Source organism: Letharia columbiana (assembly GCF_014066305.1).
Source record: "Letharia columbiana isolate WasteWater2 chromosome Unknown Sc0000013_s0, whole genome shotgun sequence".
Classification (NCBI taxonomy): Eukaryota; Fungi; Ascomycota; class Lecanoromycetes; order Lecanorales; family Parmeliaceae; genus Letharia; species Letharia columbiana.
This window is the reverse complement of record NW_023501052.1, coordinates 296,388-313,088: the sequence shown is the minus strand read 5'-3', so window position 1 is coordinate 313,088 and position 16,701 is coordinate 296,388. Positions and strand designations below refer to the sequence as shown.

General features: G+C 50.8%; 6 protein-coding genes across 6 annotated transcripts; 3 read left to right on the top strand and 3 right to left on the bottom strand.

The window, feature by feature from the left end:
* Positions 1-259: 259 nt before the first annotated feature.
* Positions 260-634, bottom strand: HO173_005033 (uncharacterized protein; the record flags this gene model as incomplete). The annotated part of the gene is made up of 1 exon (XM_037306951.1): positions 260-634. The coding sequence occupies one exon, from the start codon at positions 632-634 to the stop codon at positions 260-262; it is 375 nt and encodes a 124-aa protein (XP_037166075.1).
* Positions 635-753: 119 nt separating this feature from the next.
* Positions 754-2,404, bottom strand: HO173_005032 (uncharacterized protein; the record flags this gene model as incomplete). The annotated part of the gene is made up of 7 exons (XM_037306950.1): positions 754-1,354; positions 1,404-1,500; positions 1,549-1,710; positions 1,759-2,161; positions 2,220-2,231; positions 2,294-2,318; positions 2,385-2,404. The coding sequence occupies 7 exons, from the start codon at positions 2,402-2,404 to the stop codon at positions 754-756; spliced, it is 1,320 nt and encodes a 439-aa protein (XP_037166074.1).
* A 393-nt stretch (positions 2,405-2,797) lies between these two features.
* HO173_005031 (uncharacterized protein) lies at positions 2,798-8,272 on the top strand (the record flags this gene model as incomplete). Its single annotated transcript, XM_037306949.1, has 8 exons — positions 2,798-2,804; positions 3,231-3,658; positions 3,710-3,736; positions 3,792-3,882; positions 3,958-4,278; positions 4,330-4,707; positions 4,756-8,023; positions 8,080-8,272. The coding sequence occupies 8 exons, from the start codon at positions 2,798-2,800 to the stop codon at positions 8,270-8,272; spliced, it is 4,713 nt and encodes a 1,570-aa protein (XP_037166073.1).
* A 927-nt stretch (positions 8,273-9,199) lies between these two features.
* Positions 9,200-10,986, top strand: HO173_005030 (uncharacterized protein; the record flags this gene model as incomplete). The annotated part of the gene is made up of 3 exons (XM_037306948.1): positions 9,200-9,397; positions 9,538-10,260; positions 10,312-10,986. 3 exons carry the CDS (start codon positions 9,200-9,202, stop codon positions 10,984-10,986), a joined length of 1,596 nt encoding a protein of 531 aa, XP_037166072.1.
* Positions 10,987-11,019: 33 nt separating this feature from the next.
* On the bottom strand, positions 11,020-11,830 carry HO173_005029 (uncharacterized protein; the record flags this gene model as incomplete). The annotated part of the gene is made up of 2 exons (XM_037306947.1): positions 11,020-11,083; positions 11,721-11,830. The coding sequence occupies 2 exons, from the start codon at positions 11,828-11,830 to the stop codon at positions 11,020-11,022; spliced, it is 174 nt and encodes a 57-aa protein (XP_037166071.1).
* A 121-nt stretch (positions 11,831-11,951) lies between these two features.
* HO173_005028 (uncharacterized protein) lies at positions 11,952-16,301 on the top strand (the record flags this gene model as incomplete). The annotated part of the gene is made up of 1 exon (XM_037306946.1): positions 11,952-16,301. One exon carries the CDS (start codon positions 11,952-11,954, stop codon positions 16,299-16,301), a length of 4,350 nt encoding a protein of 1,449 aa, XP_037166070.1.
* Between the last annotated feature and the right edge of the window lie 400 nt (positions 16,302-16,701).

The window sequence follows — 16,701 nt, the reverse complement described above, 5'->3', positions numbered from 1 at the left end:
ACTTGACCCATCAAAACTCCTTCAACACATGACCAGCCGTAGATGCGGTGTTATCTCGCAGGAACATTGACAGGAGGCAAACCGCCGCCGCCATCGCTAATCGTCCTTATCATCATCATCCTCATCAGCACAAGCTTCTTCATCCGTTAGACCTGCACCGTGCTTACAGGCGCTTTCACCAGCGCCTGAAGGCTTTACACTTACACCTGCCTTGGGAGGGGTGTCATCATATTCTTGTGGGCTCTTAGGGACGCCCTTTTCAACTCTCGTTTTCCAGGAAGAAGAACTTGCCGCTCAGCTTCTGCTCCTGGTCCAATTGGCTGTTATACTTGTTGATTCGCGGCCGGAAGCTGTTCGGGTCTCGGCGGAAGGTTACGTCTAGGTTCTTTAGGAACTTGTTGCAGCCAGTCAATAGGCTTTCTGGGGTATTGGCTCTTGCGTCGACGGAAGGTTGGCCGTCGAAGACGATGACTCGGTCCGCGAGGTAGGTTGCCATGATGAAATCGTGCTCAACAACAAAAGCAGTTTTCTTGGCGTGCATGATGAAGCGCTTGATGACGCGAGCGGCGATGATACGCTGTTCCGAGTCGAGGTAGGCGCTTGGTTCGTCGATGAGGTAGATGTCGGCTGGCATGCCGAGAGCAAGTACGATGGCGACACGTTGCAACTCACCCCCAGAGAGGTTTTGTACTTCTTGGTCGATGAAATCGTCGAGTTTGAGGGGTTTGTAGACGTCTGTCTGAAATTGAGGGTTTAAGAAAGAGGCTTTGATCTTCTTAAAAAGAGCTGGCGGACTGTGCCTGTGAACTTGGGGGTGATCTTTTGAGGCTTCATAGATATGTTCATTGGTGGTACGGAATTTCTACCGTCAGGCTTCTCGGCGCCGGCGAGCATTCTGCAGAAGGTCGTTTTTCCTGTGCCGTTTTCTCCCATCATGACTATGATCTCCGAGTCGGTGAACTTGCCGGCGTCGATGCTCAGGTGGAAACCGCCGAGGGTCTTTTCCATAGATGGGTAGCTATAGCTCATGGCTTTGTCGGCCAGATACTCGTCTCCAACTTCGGCAATACGGAAGGTGAGAGCCTCCTCGCGGAAACGTAAATTCTCAGTAGGAATGTTGCCGTCCAGGAAGATATTGATCCCTTCTCTGACCGACGCAGGCAGTGTGACGACACCGTAAACCGCAGGCTTGCCATAGAGAACGCAGATAAAGTCGGAGAGATAGTCGAGAACAGACAGGTCGTGCTCCACGACAATCACGTAGTCATCTGGACGTAGCAGCTTGCGAATGGTCCTAGCGGCGCTAAGACGCTGTTTAACATCGAGATAAGAGGACGGCTCATCGAACATGTAACTAGGAATACTTTAGCCTATGAGAATCTTTGGAAGGACTCGTGTCATACACATCGGCTTGCTGGACGCAAACAACTCCTATTGCGAACCGTTGAAGCTCTCCACCAGACAGGAGATTGATGTCTCGATCGCTCACTTGGTTCAATTCTATAGCCGAGTCAGCCTTCTCCGCTACCACTGTGGGAATGTGCCTACCCAGAACGTCCATAATCTCCTGAATGTTGTCCATTTGGTTACGTGCTTTCAACAAAGCCTCTACTGTCCTGTCGGGACCTTTGACAGCTTTCGGCAGTTGATCGACATACTGAGGCTTAACAACAGCCTTAAGGTCATCTTCCAGTACTTTGGTAAAGTAGTCTGGGTCTTGTTTAGCATGCGTTCAAGATTACGTAGCTGCGGACCTACTCTGAAGCTCAGACCCTCGAAAGTATTTTAAGATCTCTTCCCAGTCTGGCGGATCTTCGTATCGACCCAGATTGGGCTTCAACTTGCCGCTGAGGATCTTCAACGCAGTACTCTTTCCAATTCCGTTGGTTCCCACCAAGCCTAAAACCTGCCCTGGTCGTGGCATAGGCAGCCGATGTAGCTTGAAGCTATTCGCCGAGTAGCGGTGAGTCACTTGCGATTCAAGGTTCGTAGGCAGATTGATGATGTTGATGGCGCTGAAGGGGCACTTCTTGACACAGATACCACATCCTATGCATAGACGTTCCGAGATGAAAGCAATTTTTGACTCGGGAGCAACTTCGATACAGAGCTTGCCGGTCCGTACGACTGGGCAGGACTTTTTGCATTCTTGACGGCATTTCTAAGAGGTAGATTAGCAAGACGATCCATACCGCGAGTGTCCTGTTTGACTGTAGTACTTTTGGCTTGCACTGCGGGGGGGATATCGTTAGCATTTGCTAGACAATAGGAAGCTTTGAGTCTAATGACTCACCTTGTCATTGCTGACAATGGCAATACTAACAACCGAATTCGAGAGTCAATAGGATTGTCCCACAACAGAAATCCAAGATGTCAAGGCATACCGTGTAAGCTTGTCGGACATTGTGGAGGGATGAGAGCTTTATTTGAGAGATTATGGAAACAAGCGTGTAAACCTGGGAGTTGTGTTCCACTCGGGTATCGGACTTCAATGACTGAGTAACGAGGAGCAAGAGACTGTCACCCAAGAGTTACTCAATTCATAGAGCCGTGAAAAAATCAAATCGGATAACTTATTGGCATTCACACAGAAACAGAGCCCGCTTGCACATGAGGCTTAGTGGGGGAGCCTATTAGCCGACTGGGGGCCTTTCAGCCTTACAGTACCATTTATGCTGCAGCTCGCGGATAATCCTCACGAAAGCATACTTGACACCTCCATCCTCCATTTAATGACACCCTTAACAAACCACCACTTCCGCACACATTTTGGACCCGTCAAGGCGGCTCTGAAGTCATGGCTTGTAAGTACATCATCATCCCTTGTCCCTGTTAATGCACACGATTCCTTGGGCCACCGCTCAAATTTGGCCTGCGGCTGTACATGCCCATCTCCACATTCGATCAACTCTATACAATGTCTTCAGCTATCCAATTTCTACATGGAGGAGCCTCTTGTATAGCATGCTGTCTATGTAGGCCTCGCTATATATGCACCAAATTCACATCCTGGTGCCACAACTGTCTGCTCTCCCGCAGATTGCTTTTCCATCAACTCCATCACCAAGAGCTATTCTTTCATCGAATCTCATGTTCACTCCATCTCAGTCAAGTCTCCTGAGCATGTTGGACTGCTCCCTGGGTCGCCTGCTGTCTGGGTACCTGCCAGAAATGCGCTAAAGTACTCTGGCCTTTCCTCGCCGAGCAATGCTAATGTACTGGTGTTATAGCAAGCACCGTGATGTACCAGCAGACATCCTCTACTACTACGGATCTTCCCTACTCCAATGGACACCTCTCCCCTCCTTCTACCAAGCCTGCAACCAATCGGGCTTTGACCCCCGAGAGCGAGAGCGACCTCTCCGAGGCCCTTGATATTCCCAACGCCCCAACTACATTCCTGAATAGCGAGCAAAACGACAATAGAGAGAATGGCCAAATGAGGGGCTCAGACGATGGATCCTCACAAGACGAGGACGCTGTCGGCTCTGACGATCCTGACTACGATATGGCAACACCGCCTACCGGCAATGCCGGATCTTATGGTGGTGACCGTTCATCATCACAAGATTCGCCTCGACAACGGAAACGCAAAGCTGGTCCGGAGCATGAGGACTATATTTTGAACGATCCCGAGCTTTACGGCCTGCGACGAAGCGTAAGTCAACGATTATTTAATCCCCATCATAGCGCTGAACAATATACTCAGGGCCGGCCTCGTCCATCACGGCAGATCGTATGTGCCCCTACTTTCACACACCACTAACCAGTCTACTAATCAATACGGTCAGGTCGATGACGACTCTGAGGACGATGACTCTGAGTCAGACATCAGAAGTGGCCCGCCACGGAAACGACGAAAACAACTCTCCTCCGCTCGAGGTAAGTTCTCTACTACACTATCCTCGTGGTGCCAAAATGGCTTTGGCACATTAGTTGCTTACTATCATCTTGCAGCATCCAAGCAGAACACTCCTTCCGCACAATCACCATCTGATAGTGAGTCTGACATTGATGCTTATGGTGGATCTCGTCGAGCTGCAGCCAAGAAGAACCATCGTCGATCAGTCCAACCCACTCGTGACATAACCCCTGCTCACGGAGAAGTACGCTTCTCGACACGAAAAGCTGCCAAAGTATCCAATTACAACGAAGATGACGACGACATGTTTGATGATGAAGCGGACATGGTCCCTCAGGAATACTGGACGGCTGGGCCGGAGGAGGACGTTCCTGCAATCGATGCGGTGCTCAACCATCGCCTACGTGAGGATACTAGTCAGTGATCCTATAGAGTAATGCTAGGATCAGAGACTAAATTGCCTATAGGTAAAGAAGTCACCGACCCTGGAAGAGATGATTTTGAGTACTATGTAAGCGTCACCGTTCCCAATCGTCCTACCCTCTCTCGAGATCTCAAATCTGACCTGCGAAAGATCAAATGGCAAGGCAAAGCTCACTACCATTCCACCTGGGAGACCAATGCTGCTTTGGCCTCTTGTCGCGGTATACGACGACTTGAGAATTACTTCCGCAAAGTGGTCCAGGAGGATATCCACATGGAGCATGAAAAGGACATCCCACTCGAAGAGCGAGAGAAGTGGAATCTCGATCGTGAACGTGATGCCGATGCCCTCAAGGATTACACGAAAGTTGAGCGTGTTATTGGCAAGAACGACAAGGGGGATTTACAGTATCTTGTGAAGTGTAAGTTGTCCGATCATGGCAATGTTACCACTAGTTGACATAAGATAGGGAAGGGACTCTACTACGATTCTTGCACCTGGGAGAACGGTAGCTTGGTGAGCAACATCGCGCAGAACGAGATCGACCGTTATCTCGATCGAACCTCTTCATTACCGCAATCAAATAAGTCAGAGTCGAATCCAACTACGAGGCGGACGTTTCAACGCATATTGGAGCAACCAGCCTACATAAAGAACGGCTCACTCCGGGAGTTCCAGATGCATGGCCTCAATTTCTTGGCTTTCAATTGGTGCAGAGGAAACAATGTGATCCTCGCAGACGAAATGGGCCTAGGAAAAACCGTGCAAACGGTGGCGTTCATGAATTGGCTGCGGCATGACAGACAGCAGCAAGGGCCTTTCATAGTGGTTGTACCACTTTCAACAATGCCCTCATGGGCCGAAACGTTTGACAATTGGACCCCCGACGTCAACTATGTGGTCTATAACGGCAACGAAGCTGCCCGTAAAACCATTCGGGAGCACGAGCTTCTAGTCAGTGAGAACCCTCGGAAGGCGAAATTCCACGTTCTCCTCACCACCTATGAATACATCCTCGCGGATGCAGCGTTTTTGTCCCAAATCAAGTGGCAATTTATGGCTGTTGATGAAGCACATCGACTTAAGAATCGCGAGTCTCAGCTGTACGCCAGACTGCTCGATTTTAAGGCACCCAGTCGTCTTCTGATTACTGGTACGCCCATGCAGAACACCCTCGGAGAACTTTCTGCTCTTATGGATTTCCTCATGCCTGGAGTCATCCGCATCGACGAGAACATGGACCTCTCATCGAAGGAGGCCAGCGAGAAGATCAGTCAGATGACTGCTGCGATCCAACCCTACATGCTGCGCCGTACCAAGAACAAAGTGGAGAATGATATCCCGCAAAAGACCGAGAAGATCATCCGAGTCGAGCTGTCAGATGTTCAATTGGACTATTACAAAAACATTCTCACTCGAAATTACACTGCACTCAATGAGGGTGCGAAGGGTCAGAAGCAGTCTTTACTCAACATCATGATGGAGTTGAAGAAAGCCAGCAACCATCCATTCATGTTTCCCAGTGCCGAAGAACGAATCTTAGGCGGAAGCCCACGACGCGAAGATATACTAAAGGGTATAATCACCAGTAGCGGCAAGATGATGCTACTCGATCAGCTGCTTGCCAAATTGAGGAAGGACAATCACCGTGTCCTCATATTCAGTCAGATGGTCAAAATGCTTGACATCTTAGGAGACTATTTACATCTCCGGAATTACCAATTTCAGCGTCTTGACGGTACGATAGCTGCCGGACCTCGTCGAATGGCCATCGACCATTTCAATGCTCCAGACAGCAACGATTTCTGCTTTTTGCTTTCAACGAGAGCAGGAGGTCTAGGGATCAATTTGATGACTGCTGACACAGTGATCTTGTTCGACTCCGATTGGAATCCTCAAGCCGATCTTCAAGCGATGGCTCGTGCTCACCGTATCGGGCAGACAAAGCCGGTCAGCATATATAGGCTCGTCTCAAAGGAGACGGTCGAAGAAGAAGTCCTCGAGCGAGCACGCAACAAGCTCATGCTCGAGTTTATTACGATACAACGTGGCGTTACGGACAAGGACGCAAAAGAGCTGACTGACAGGATGGCACGTGTAGGCAAAGCTATAGCAGAGCCCAATTCTTCCGAAGACATTTCCCGCATACTTAAGCGCCGTGGAGAGAAGATGTTTCAACAATCTGGCAACCAGAAAAAACTCGAAGAGCTCGACATTGAATCCGTGTTAGAGAACGCCGAAGAACATCAGACCGAACAGCCTGAGGGTATTGCGGCAGACGGCGGCGAAGAGTTTCTCAAGAGCTTCGAGTATCTGGATGTCAAGATTGACCTTGAGTGGGATCAGATCATACCCAAAGACCAGCTTGATGAGATCAAGGCAGAAGAGAAGAAGGCAGCAGATGATCGCTATCTTGCCGATGTTATTGAGCAAAACGCGCCACGAAAGAGAAAGCAAGCTGATGAGGAGCGAGAAGAGCGTGCTGCGAAGAAGCGTGCCAGAGATCTTGCGGCAATAGAGGCAGGTGCTGATGATTCCGATCAACGACCTGGTCAAGACCCGAAGCGACCACTAAGCGAGAAAGAAGTACGCAACTTGATCCGTGGCTATTTACGATTCGGCTCTATCGATGACCGAGGAGACGAGCTAGTCCAAGAGGCTCGACTGACCTCCAGAGACCGCGGTCTTTTGAAGGCGTCTCTGCAGGAGATCATTGATGTGGCGTCCAAGCTTATGAAAGAAGAGCAGGACCGCATCGACGCTTTAGAACGTCAGCATGGCAAGACCTTAACCAAGAAGGACAAAAAAGCCGTGCTGTTCGATTTCAAAGGTGTGAAGCGTATCAATGCGGAGACGATCGTGGAACGTCCTGGCGAGATGCGCATGCTGAAGGAGGTCACTGAGAAAGCCCAGGATCCCAAGAACTTTCGAATTCCAGAGGCATCTAAGGGAGCAACCTACACCTGCGACTGGGGCTCTAAAGAAGACGGAATGCTTTGTGTTGGGATTGTTCGCCATGGCTATGGTGCATGGGTTCAGATCCGTGACGACGCTGACTTGGCTCTGGGAGATAAATTCTTTCTGGAGGAGCATCGTGTCGAGAAGAAAGAGGAACGTAGCAAGGGCGAAGAGAAGAGTGTCAAGTCGCCTGGCGCAGTGCATCTTGTACGCCGTGCCGACTACCTGCTTTCGGTGCTCAAAGAGAAGACGAGCGGTGGTACCAATCTCGCTGCGAAACGCGCGGTCGAAAATCATCACCGAAACAACAAGAAAAACGGCATGTACGCTAGAATCGCAGACAATCGGACAAGTGTATCAGCTTCACCTGCTCCATCGTCTGTTCGAAGAGGCCACCGCGAGTCAGAGAAGCATCGCAACCGCAACAGCACCGAGCGGCGCATTTCTAACGGAGAGCAGAACGGTCATACCCCCAGAAGCGACATTCGACCTAGGCCAAGCGGTGACCGGAAACATGAAGAGCGTCGCCACCACTCACCGCATAACCACCGTCAAAGCAATGAGAATGCCATTGCACCGAAAGTCAATAGGCTTTTGTGGAAACTCTTCGGTCCCGTTAAGCCAAGCTTATTAGCGGTGCAAGGTGCTACAAAGGAAGGTGTGCGAGACAAGCACGCCCGGGCGAGAATTTTGAGGGAGGAGTTGGTCAAGATTGGGAACCACGTGGCCGATCTGGTCTCGGATCCAGAAACGAATGAGGACGACGAAGCTTCGTTCTGGTAAGTCACCTTCGCTGGGTCGTTGCGTGGTCTTGCTCAACTAATCTTTTTCTTAGGGACTTTGTGGCGGACTACTGGCCCAATGCGGGAACTCCAGGAAGCAACATTAGAAACATGTACGATCGCATCGCAAATTCGGCGTCTGCAGTCGCAGCACCGGCTCAGCAAGAGCCTACCATAAAGGTAGAGCCACCGCATATGAACGGGCAAATTAATGGCGTTGCTGTGAAGCAAGAACAGAAAGGATAGTGCTACCGGAGATACGACGGGAGGAAGATGTTGGCCTATGGATTGAACTGTATTTTGCAAGGTGTTGGGGACAAAAGGAAACCACTGCCTGTGAGGCTACGATCATGGCCGGTGTTTTGCATCCGTGAAGGGGGGGTTGGAACGACATTGTTTGAAAGATCACGGCTATTTAGCCATCAAAAAGAAAGGATTACTATGAGGGCATACTGAGAAGAGCTGCCGGGCTCTTTGTATCATACTAGAGGAGGATACACACCGATTATCAAATGTACATGTCTCGCGAGAAAAACCATGAAGTAGGTTAGGTCTACATTCATGGCAACCTTGCGCATCATCTTACTCTTCTAAGCTTGAGGCGATATCTATGAAAGCCAATGGACGTGTAAAGGTTGCATGCTAAAGAAATGATTTGCGTTTAGGCCTTCTGCTGATGCTGCGAGGAAGCGGAGAAGCAGCACCAATGATAGCTCGTAGTCAGAGATTTTGTCCGCACTGCATATGATAGGATGCTTCGATGACAGTAATATAACTTCAATTTTTTCCTTATATTAGACACAATTCTTTGTTCGATCATGAAGCTGTAAATGAAGCCCTAAGCTTACGGTGAGCTATCAATTGGACACCGTCGCAGAAGTTCGGAGGATAAAGGCGATACACAACCGACAGGGGGGTAGAAGATCAAACTCGTGACCAGTTTGTTGCCACCGCTTCTCCGTTGCTTTCTCTATCGCTATCTGCATCAACATACGAAACATTCTATCTTCCATACACAGTGTCTCTTGCATCATCGGGAGGCTATTTGATCTCCTAGACGCCAGTTGCACATCGCTTCCACTTTCTCTATTCCAATCGCTAGTCTTATCGCTTTCTCCGTTGCTTCAATGACCCTGTCTAGGATCTCACGACTCAGCGCCCCAAAAGTTCACAATGGCAGCAGTAGCTGTCAGATCGCATTGCGAAGCCGGTCGCGACAATGGATGTCTCGAGCGAAGGATCCCGCGACGGAAGATTGGTTTGGATGATGAAATGAACGCTGGCTGTTGTTTCTTGGCTGCGAGGCGGTGTGCAAGCTCATGTATGGGACGGGACTTAGCACTGGAGAAGACCACGCCACTTTCGAGCCAGGTAAGAAAACCAGACATGCTTTCAACCTCTTCAACACTGTTTTGTGTTTTTCGTATCACCAGAGGAACTGCGGCGAAATGAGGGGTTTCAATGGGCTGGATTTACTGTGGGAGTGCGCAAGACCTCTGACTTGCTAGTAGGTCCAGTGTCTGGAATATTTGGAAAGCATCAAAGCCATTCTCGATAGCATCGATGCTGTATTACCGGACAGCGCAGGATCTACAGACTCCCCGCACTTTGAGCCCCCACCTTCGTACAACGATACAATAGCAGATGAACCTCCAAGCTATGATTACACGGGTGATGTAGCTCTAGCTAAAGCATCTCGCTACTATCCCGTTCCCCCACCGGCCTATTGCTACAAATCCGTTGGCAGTATTTTACCTCCGGATCAAATGGCGACGCCCGATATCGACTTTGGTGACACGTCCAATTTTCGTCAAGCAGGCGGCAAGAAGAGGGAGAAACAGCAAAAAAAGCAAGCGGACACAGCCAAATGGAACGACGAGGGTGGGGAAGGAAACGCTGAAGGCGCTGATGGAGGCGAGGAGAATGGCAGTGGAGGAACTGGTGGAGGAGCTGGTGGAGGCAACAATGGAGATGGAGGCGCAGGAGACGGTGGCGGAGATGGTGACCACTGGGGTGCTTGGGATACGGGGAAGAAAAAGAAGGGCAAGAAAGCTAAAGAGGAAGAGAAAAAGAAGGAGGAGGAAGAAGAGGAAAAGAAATGGAAAGAGGAAGAGGGGGCTAACGGGGATGGTAAACTGGACTGGGCCGATGATACAAATGGGGACGTGGGCGATGACTGGGGAGGCTTTACGGCTACGGCGACCAAGAAGGGCAAGAAAGACAAGAACGGAAAGGTAAGCTAGAATCGGGCCATGAGTATGTATGCAATAGCTTACGTGCCCTAGATTGAGCCGTCAGCCAATGGCACGAGTGATTTTGCCGACATCAAGCTAGACGACAGTGTGCCAAAGATCGACCTCAGCTTTGGTCCGACGGAAACAAGGGACAGTGGCGGGTTCGGCTCATTCGGTGGTTGGGGAGGGGTGGCAGTACCTGGAATACCGGCAGCAATTGGAATTCCAGTCGAGCTGATACCGAGACTACAGATATTGCAGACTCGTTCTCTAGGACTACGAAGGAATCCACAAACATTACGACAGACAGCAACTCTTGGTCATTTGGTGGGAACAAGAAAAACCAGAAGAAGACTACTACCAGCGGATTTGACTTTGGGAACTTCGGTGCACTCGAGGAAGAGAATGAGGGCGAAAAAGCAGAGGAAGATAAAGCGGGAGGCAACGACGATTGGGGAACCTTCACGGTCGCTGGTAAGAAGGATAAGAATTCCAAGAAGAAGGGCACCTTCGACGATGTTTCCAACGACCCGGACCCAAACACCATTGGTACGGCAATTGCGGACCCTGAACCTGTTGCGGAGAAATCATGGAATGCATGGGGAAATCCATCTACCAAGAAGAAGAAAGGCAAGAAAGGCGAAGAAGAGACGCCTCTGCCACCCCCTCCAGCCGCTGCTGTGCATACACCTGCAGAGCCTGCTGCTGATGAATTGGGCGGATTAGGCACCAAAAAGAGTGGAAAGAAGGGCAAAAAGATTACGGAGGTTGACGAACCAGCTGTCGCGGTTGTCCCTGAACCGGAACCCGAAGGTGACTCTGGCTGGGGTACATTTGGCAAAAAAGAGAAAAAGAAGGGCAAGAGAGAGCCTGAGAAGGTCGAAGACCCAGTCACCACCATAGCACCCGAGCCAAAACCAGAAGCCGATGCTGGCTGGAGCTCATTCGTTAAGAACGATAAGAAAAAGGGCGGCAAGAAAGAGCCAGAGAAGATCGAGGAGCAAACGATTGCCGCAGTGCCAGACCCTGAGCCAGATCTGGACGTTGGCTTTGGTTCGTTTGGCAAGAAAGATGAGAGAAAGGGTAAGAAGGGCAAGAAAGAGCCTGAGAAATTCGAAGAGCCAACGACCACGGCTTTGAAAGAACCGAAACCAAATTCAGAATTTGGCTTTGGCGCGTGGGACAATAAGGATGACAACAAGGGCAAGAAAACCAAGAAGGAGCCCGAGAAACTGGAAGAGCCAACAATCACTGCATTCCCAGATGCTGAGCCAGATTTGAGCTTTGGTTTTGGCTCATTCGCGAAGAAAGAGGACAGAAAGGGTAAGAAGGGCAAGAAAGAAGATAAAACAGAAGCACCAGCAGTTACTGTCGTCCCAGAGCTAGAACCCGAGGCAGACATTGGTTGGGGCTCGTTTGCCAAGAAGGAGGCCAAGAAGAAGGGCAAGAAGGATGCTGACAAGACGGAAGAATCATCCGCGAAGGAGCCGGACCCGGAGCCTATTGATGACTGGGATTCTTTCGGCACCAAGAAGGAAAAGGACAAGAAGAAAGCCAAGAAACCCAACATCTGGGGTGAGCCTGAAAGGGAGGAGAACCAGATCGATGAGGAATCACCTGAGCCTGAAATTGACACTGGATGGGGCAACTTCGGTCCCAAGAACGACAAAAAGAAGGGTAAGAAAGGTGTCATGGAAGAGATCAAACCTATAGGGCCAGAGCCAGTAGCTGAGGAAAAGCCAAGTTTATCACGCACAGGATCCACGAAGGGCAAGAAGGGCAAAAAAGGCCTCGTGCCGGAAGTCAAGGGAGATCCTATGCCAGCCATTGAGTCCAGATTCGCTACGGACGACGCCAGTGTCGCGGCTGACGATGACTGGGCGAGTGGCTCCGGCACTGCCAAGAGGAAGGACAATAAAAGCAAACGGAATTCACTTGCTAGCACTGGCTCCAAGATGGATGAAGCACCATCGCCACCGCCTCCTGTGCCTGACGTTCCAGATCCTTCTTCGTTTGATACATGGGATACTGCTAAAAAGGAAAAGGACAAGAAAGGCAAAAAAGGCAAGGTCACCGAGCCTGAGCTTATTTCTGTGCCGGAACCCGAGGAAACGGAGGATACAGTGAAGGACGGTTTAGCCAGTTGGGCTGGTCTTTCCGCCAAGGATAGGAAAAAGAAGGAAAAAGAGAAGGAGAAGGAGAAGGAGAAGGAGAAAAAGGACAGAGAGACAAGAGAAGCCAGGGAAGAGGAAGAGGCCGAAGAGAAGGAGAGGAAGGAAAAGGAAGAGGCAGACGAAAAGGAAAGGGAGGAGAAGGCAAGGAAGGACAAGGACAAGGTCAAGGGAAAGATCGGGAAGAAGGGCAAGACTACTACGTCGCCCGAGACCTCAAAGACCAAGGACTTGCTTGCAGACTCGATCCCTGATATTATACCGGTTGTAGAGGAAGATACCTGGGGTTCAACTTGGGGTTCAAGCTGGGGAGCTGGAGCGTCCAAGGAGAACAAGAAGAAAGGTAGCAAGGAGATGTCCTGGGGAGCGCCACCGCCGGCACCCACTCCGCCCGCGCAAGGCTTGACTCCGGAGCCTGAGGAAAAAGAAGGGGATTTGCTGGATGATAATTGGGGTGACTTTGCGCCTGCCAAGGCTACTACAAAGGGGAAGAAAGATGGCAAAAAGGATCCCAAAGAGGATTTGAAGGCCGGCAAGAAGGGCACAAAGGACAAGATCGAGGAAGTGGTAGATGACACGTCCAAGAAGTCGGCGAAGGATGACCTGAAGAAGAAGGACGCCTGGAGAGAGGATACACCTGCAAAAGCAGCCAAGAGTTACTGGGGCGGTATGGGAACAACGTCTGCCTCCAAGTCTAAAGCGAGCTCCAAAGACAAGGATAAGGCGGCAAAGGAAGCTGAGGAAGAGGGAGAGGAGGAGGGGACGGAGGAGGTGGACGACGACGACGATGAGATTCTAGAGATGTTGGACGAAGAGCCCCCGAGCAAAAAGCCGGCAAAGGATGGAAATCTTTGGAAGACGAGCACTAAAGATAGCGACAAGGCTAGCAAAGGCAGCAGCGTGGCGAAGAAGAAAGGTGGTGTTGGTGTCAGGGATGACGTTAGGGAGGCGGTGACAAGTAAAGGCAAAAATGGCAAATCCAAGGAGCTTGGTACAGAAGACAAGGATGATGAGAAAAAAGAAGAAGAAAAGGAAAAGGTTGAAGATGCTTTCAGTCTACCGGTATGGGCACCTTCGTCCAAGAAGACAACTGGCAAGAATTGGAAAGCAGATGAGGTCTTAGGGAAAAAGGAAATTGGCGCTAAGGATCTGACCAATCAGAAGTCAACGGGAAAGAAGGGAATCTCGAATGAGCCAGAATTTACCCATAAAGATGACCAACCTTCGACGTTATTGCAACCTTCGAAACCTTTCAAGTCAGCAATGTCCACTTCGAAATCAACAAAACCTTCATCCGTCTTACAGAGAGTCAAGGAGATTGAGAAGGAGAAGAATAAGGCTTCAGATTCTGCGCCACCTGACCTAGATCCCGAACCAACTTCAAAATTCGACAAGAAAGCTGGCGCATCAAGTAAAAGCAAAGACTTAGCATCAAGTAAAGCCGCCGCATCAAAGACCAAGGATTCGAACCCTGAATCCAAAACCAAGAAGAAATCTTCAGAGGAAACTGTTCCAGGCAGTTTCCCAGGTGAAGGCATGGATGACGACTTCAACAATCTCGATGAGCTCGATGAGCTCGATGAGCTCCTCGATGATGAACCCCTGCTCGAGAAGAAAGACAGCAAGAAGGGCGCCAAATCTACTAAAGAGTCGAAAATTACCTCAAAGGCTCGCGACACGCCCGAGTCGAAACGACCACCGACACCGCCACCTGAGCCCAAAGAGGAGAAGCCTGCTAAGAAAGAGCGCCCTCGCATAGCCAAAGAGGGAGGTGCCTCTTCTTGGAGTCTCTGGGGTGCAGCTCCAGCAAAGAAGAAGGAGACTAAAGCAAAGGACGATGCTGACGTCTCATCGCCGCCTAAAAAGGAGAAAGCTGCTGCTCCTGGCTTTAGTAGATCAAAGTCCACCCGGACAGCCAAGGAGAAAGACAAGGAGACAGTCAAGTCTGAAGCTAAGTCGTCTGACTCCGACAAACCAAAGAAGACAGAGTCTCGTCCACCCAAGTCGCGGGGCTCAAGCTTTGGTGCGCTATTTGGCGGCGGACCTCCAACACGGACCAAGTCGGTTCGAAAGAATAGTACCGCGCCTTCAGTTCCCAAGAGTGCTGCTTCTAGGAGGCAGTCCATGGATGTCGATGCCACCGGTCTTCCGTCTCCGCCAGCTGAAGAAGCGCCGGAAATGACTTCAAAAGCCGCGAAGATGATGGGCACTGCCAAGCTGGATAGGAAAGCCTCGACTCGAGGCAAACAGAAGGCGTCTGGTGAGAAGCTTCCAGCAATGTTCGAAAAGTCCTTGGAGAAAGCTGACGGTAGCAATGTAGCTGTTCCAGATCCTTATGCCATCGACTCAGATGACATGGTGATGGTGAATGATGTGGACGATCCCCTTGTCAATGGCAAAAAGTTCTCCGCCACTAAAGACAAAGGTTCGAAGAGCAAGTCCAAAGGAATGGATGCCGAGCCAAGTTCATCTCTGAAAAGGGATTTGCCTGACAGGACCAAATCTAAGCGAGACTCCAAAATGGAACCAAGTAGCTCTAAGAGAAAGTCCAAGATTGGGAACGACATCGACGATGATGTTGTCATGGTTGACGCAGGCTCTTCGGGTGACGCAAACGTAGAGCCTGGCCCCGACGATATGCAGTTCATTACCAAGCCTAGAGGACTCCAGCGCTCGGCCACAAGCTCAAAGAAACCTGATAGCAAGTCCGGTGGAATAGGGGGCGGGCTGTTCGGCGCTTTCCGTAAGAGTCGTCGTGCATCTGAGGTCAACGAATTTTCAAAAAGCAGAGCCATCGTGGAGGATGAGGAGGTAGCACCTCGCAAGCGTACCGTCACTGGCGGAGATGACTCTGCTAAGCGTCCTCGCCGTGACGACCGCAGAAAAACTGAGAAGACAGATCGTGCAGCTGACGGCTATGTCTATGACACCGCTAGAGATGTTGGAGGAACTACCGAAGCGGAAGATGCGGACGCACGGAGAGAGAAGAGACGGACTAAACGTGCAGAAGATGATCGTATTGCCAAAGAGCCACGTGAAGAAGCTTTGAAATACGAAGCTGATCGACGAGCTAAGCGTGGTGAAGCAGACAAAGCCAAGCTTAAGGATGAGCGCGGCAAGCGAGCTCGCAAGGAGGAGGAAGCCGAAGCCCGTCGCCTCGAAGAAAAAGAGGACCGCCGAGCTGCACGAGAAGCTCGCCGCAGAGAAGAAGAGGCAAACAGAGCGCTCGAGGATGACATCCTCAAACCCCGGTCTAAGCGCCGTGATACAGAGAAAGAGGTCCCAGCGGCATCCTCATCTCGACCTCGCACATCTGACCGTCGTCGCTCCCACATGGATAAAGCCACCGAACGCCCCAAATCCTCGCGCCGAAAATCCACAATTGCTCCAGTAGACGACTACTTTGACCCCCGCAACGGCCGCCCTACCAATGACAATGACCCCTACGGTGGCAACGACCATACCACCTCTTGGGTCAAATCCCAAGTCTCCGAACCGCCCGAGCCCCCGCCAGTCGAGCCGACAATCATGGAACAAGCCCCCGACTTCAGAGCCAAAGGCGCCGACGACCTGGTGGAAGACGAATATGCCAGACGCGCGAGCCATAAGAAGCCAAAGAGGGGTAGCCGTATGTACACCGATCCCCTCGCTGATGAACAAGAAGAGCGCAGGAGGCGGAGGAAGGAGAAGGAGGTTCGGAGCAGTGAGGGCAGTGCGGCGGAGGAGAGGTATGGAGGGTTGGGGAGCATGGATAGGAGACAGAGTGATCTCGGAGGCGTGAAGCTGGGGGCGGGGACGAAGACGTTTGACGGGAAGACCGGGCAGGGAAAACGATCCAGTTGGTTTCAAAAGGTCACCGGAGGGTTCTGAGCGCAAGGTGCGAATGGTGTTGGCGTTGGATACTTCCGGAAGGGATGCATGCAATCTTTTTTTTTTTTTTCTTTTTCCTCCGAGACTCACGGGCATGGCGAGCGCGGAGGAGAGCGAGCATTGGGTATTACTTGCATGCGATCCGTGGCCCATCAGTCACCAAGCGGGTGGCACACTCGTTTTCTTCGCTCGAGACGATGCCAGAGCGGTCGTTTTTCTTTCACATATACCCCTCTTCCGCAGAGCTCGTGGGCGATGTTTCGGTTCCTCCAATCTGGTTCATAACATCTTTACATACTCTAGCCATATTTTACCACAGCAATGAAGAAATCTTAGGATCAATCATTCTCTCTCCTCCCCATGCTCTCCCTCGTCTGCAACGGAGAGATTTCGCGCGGAA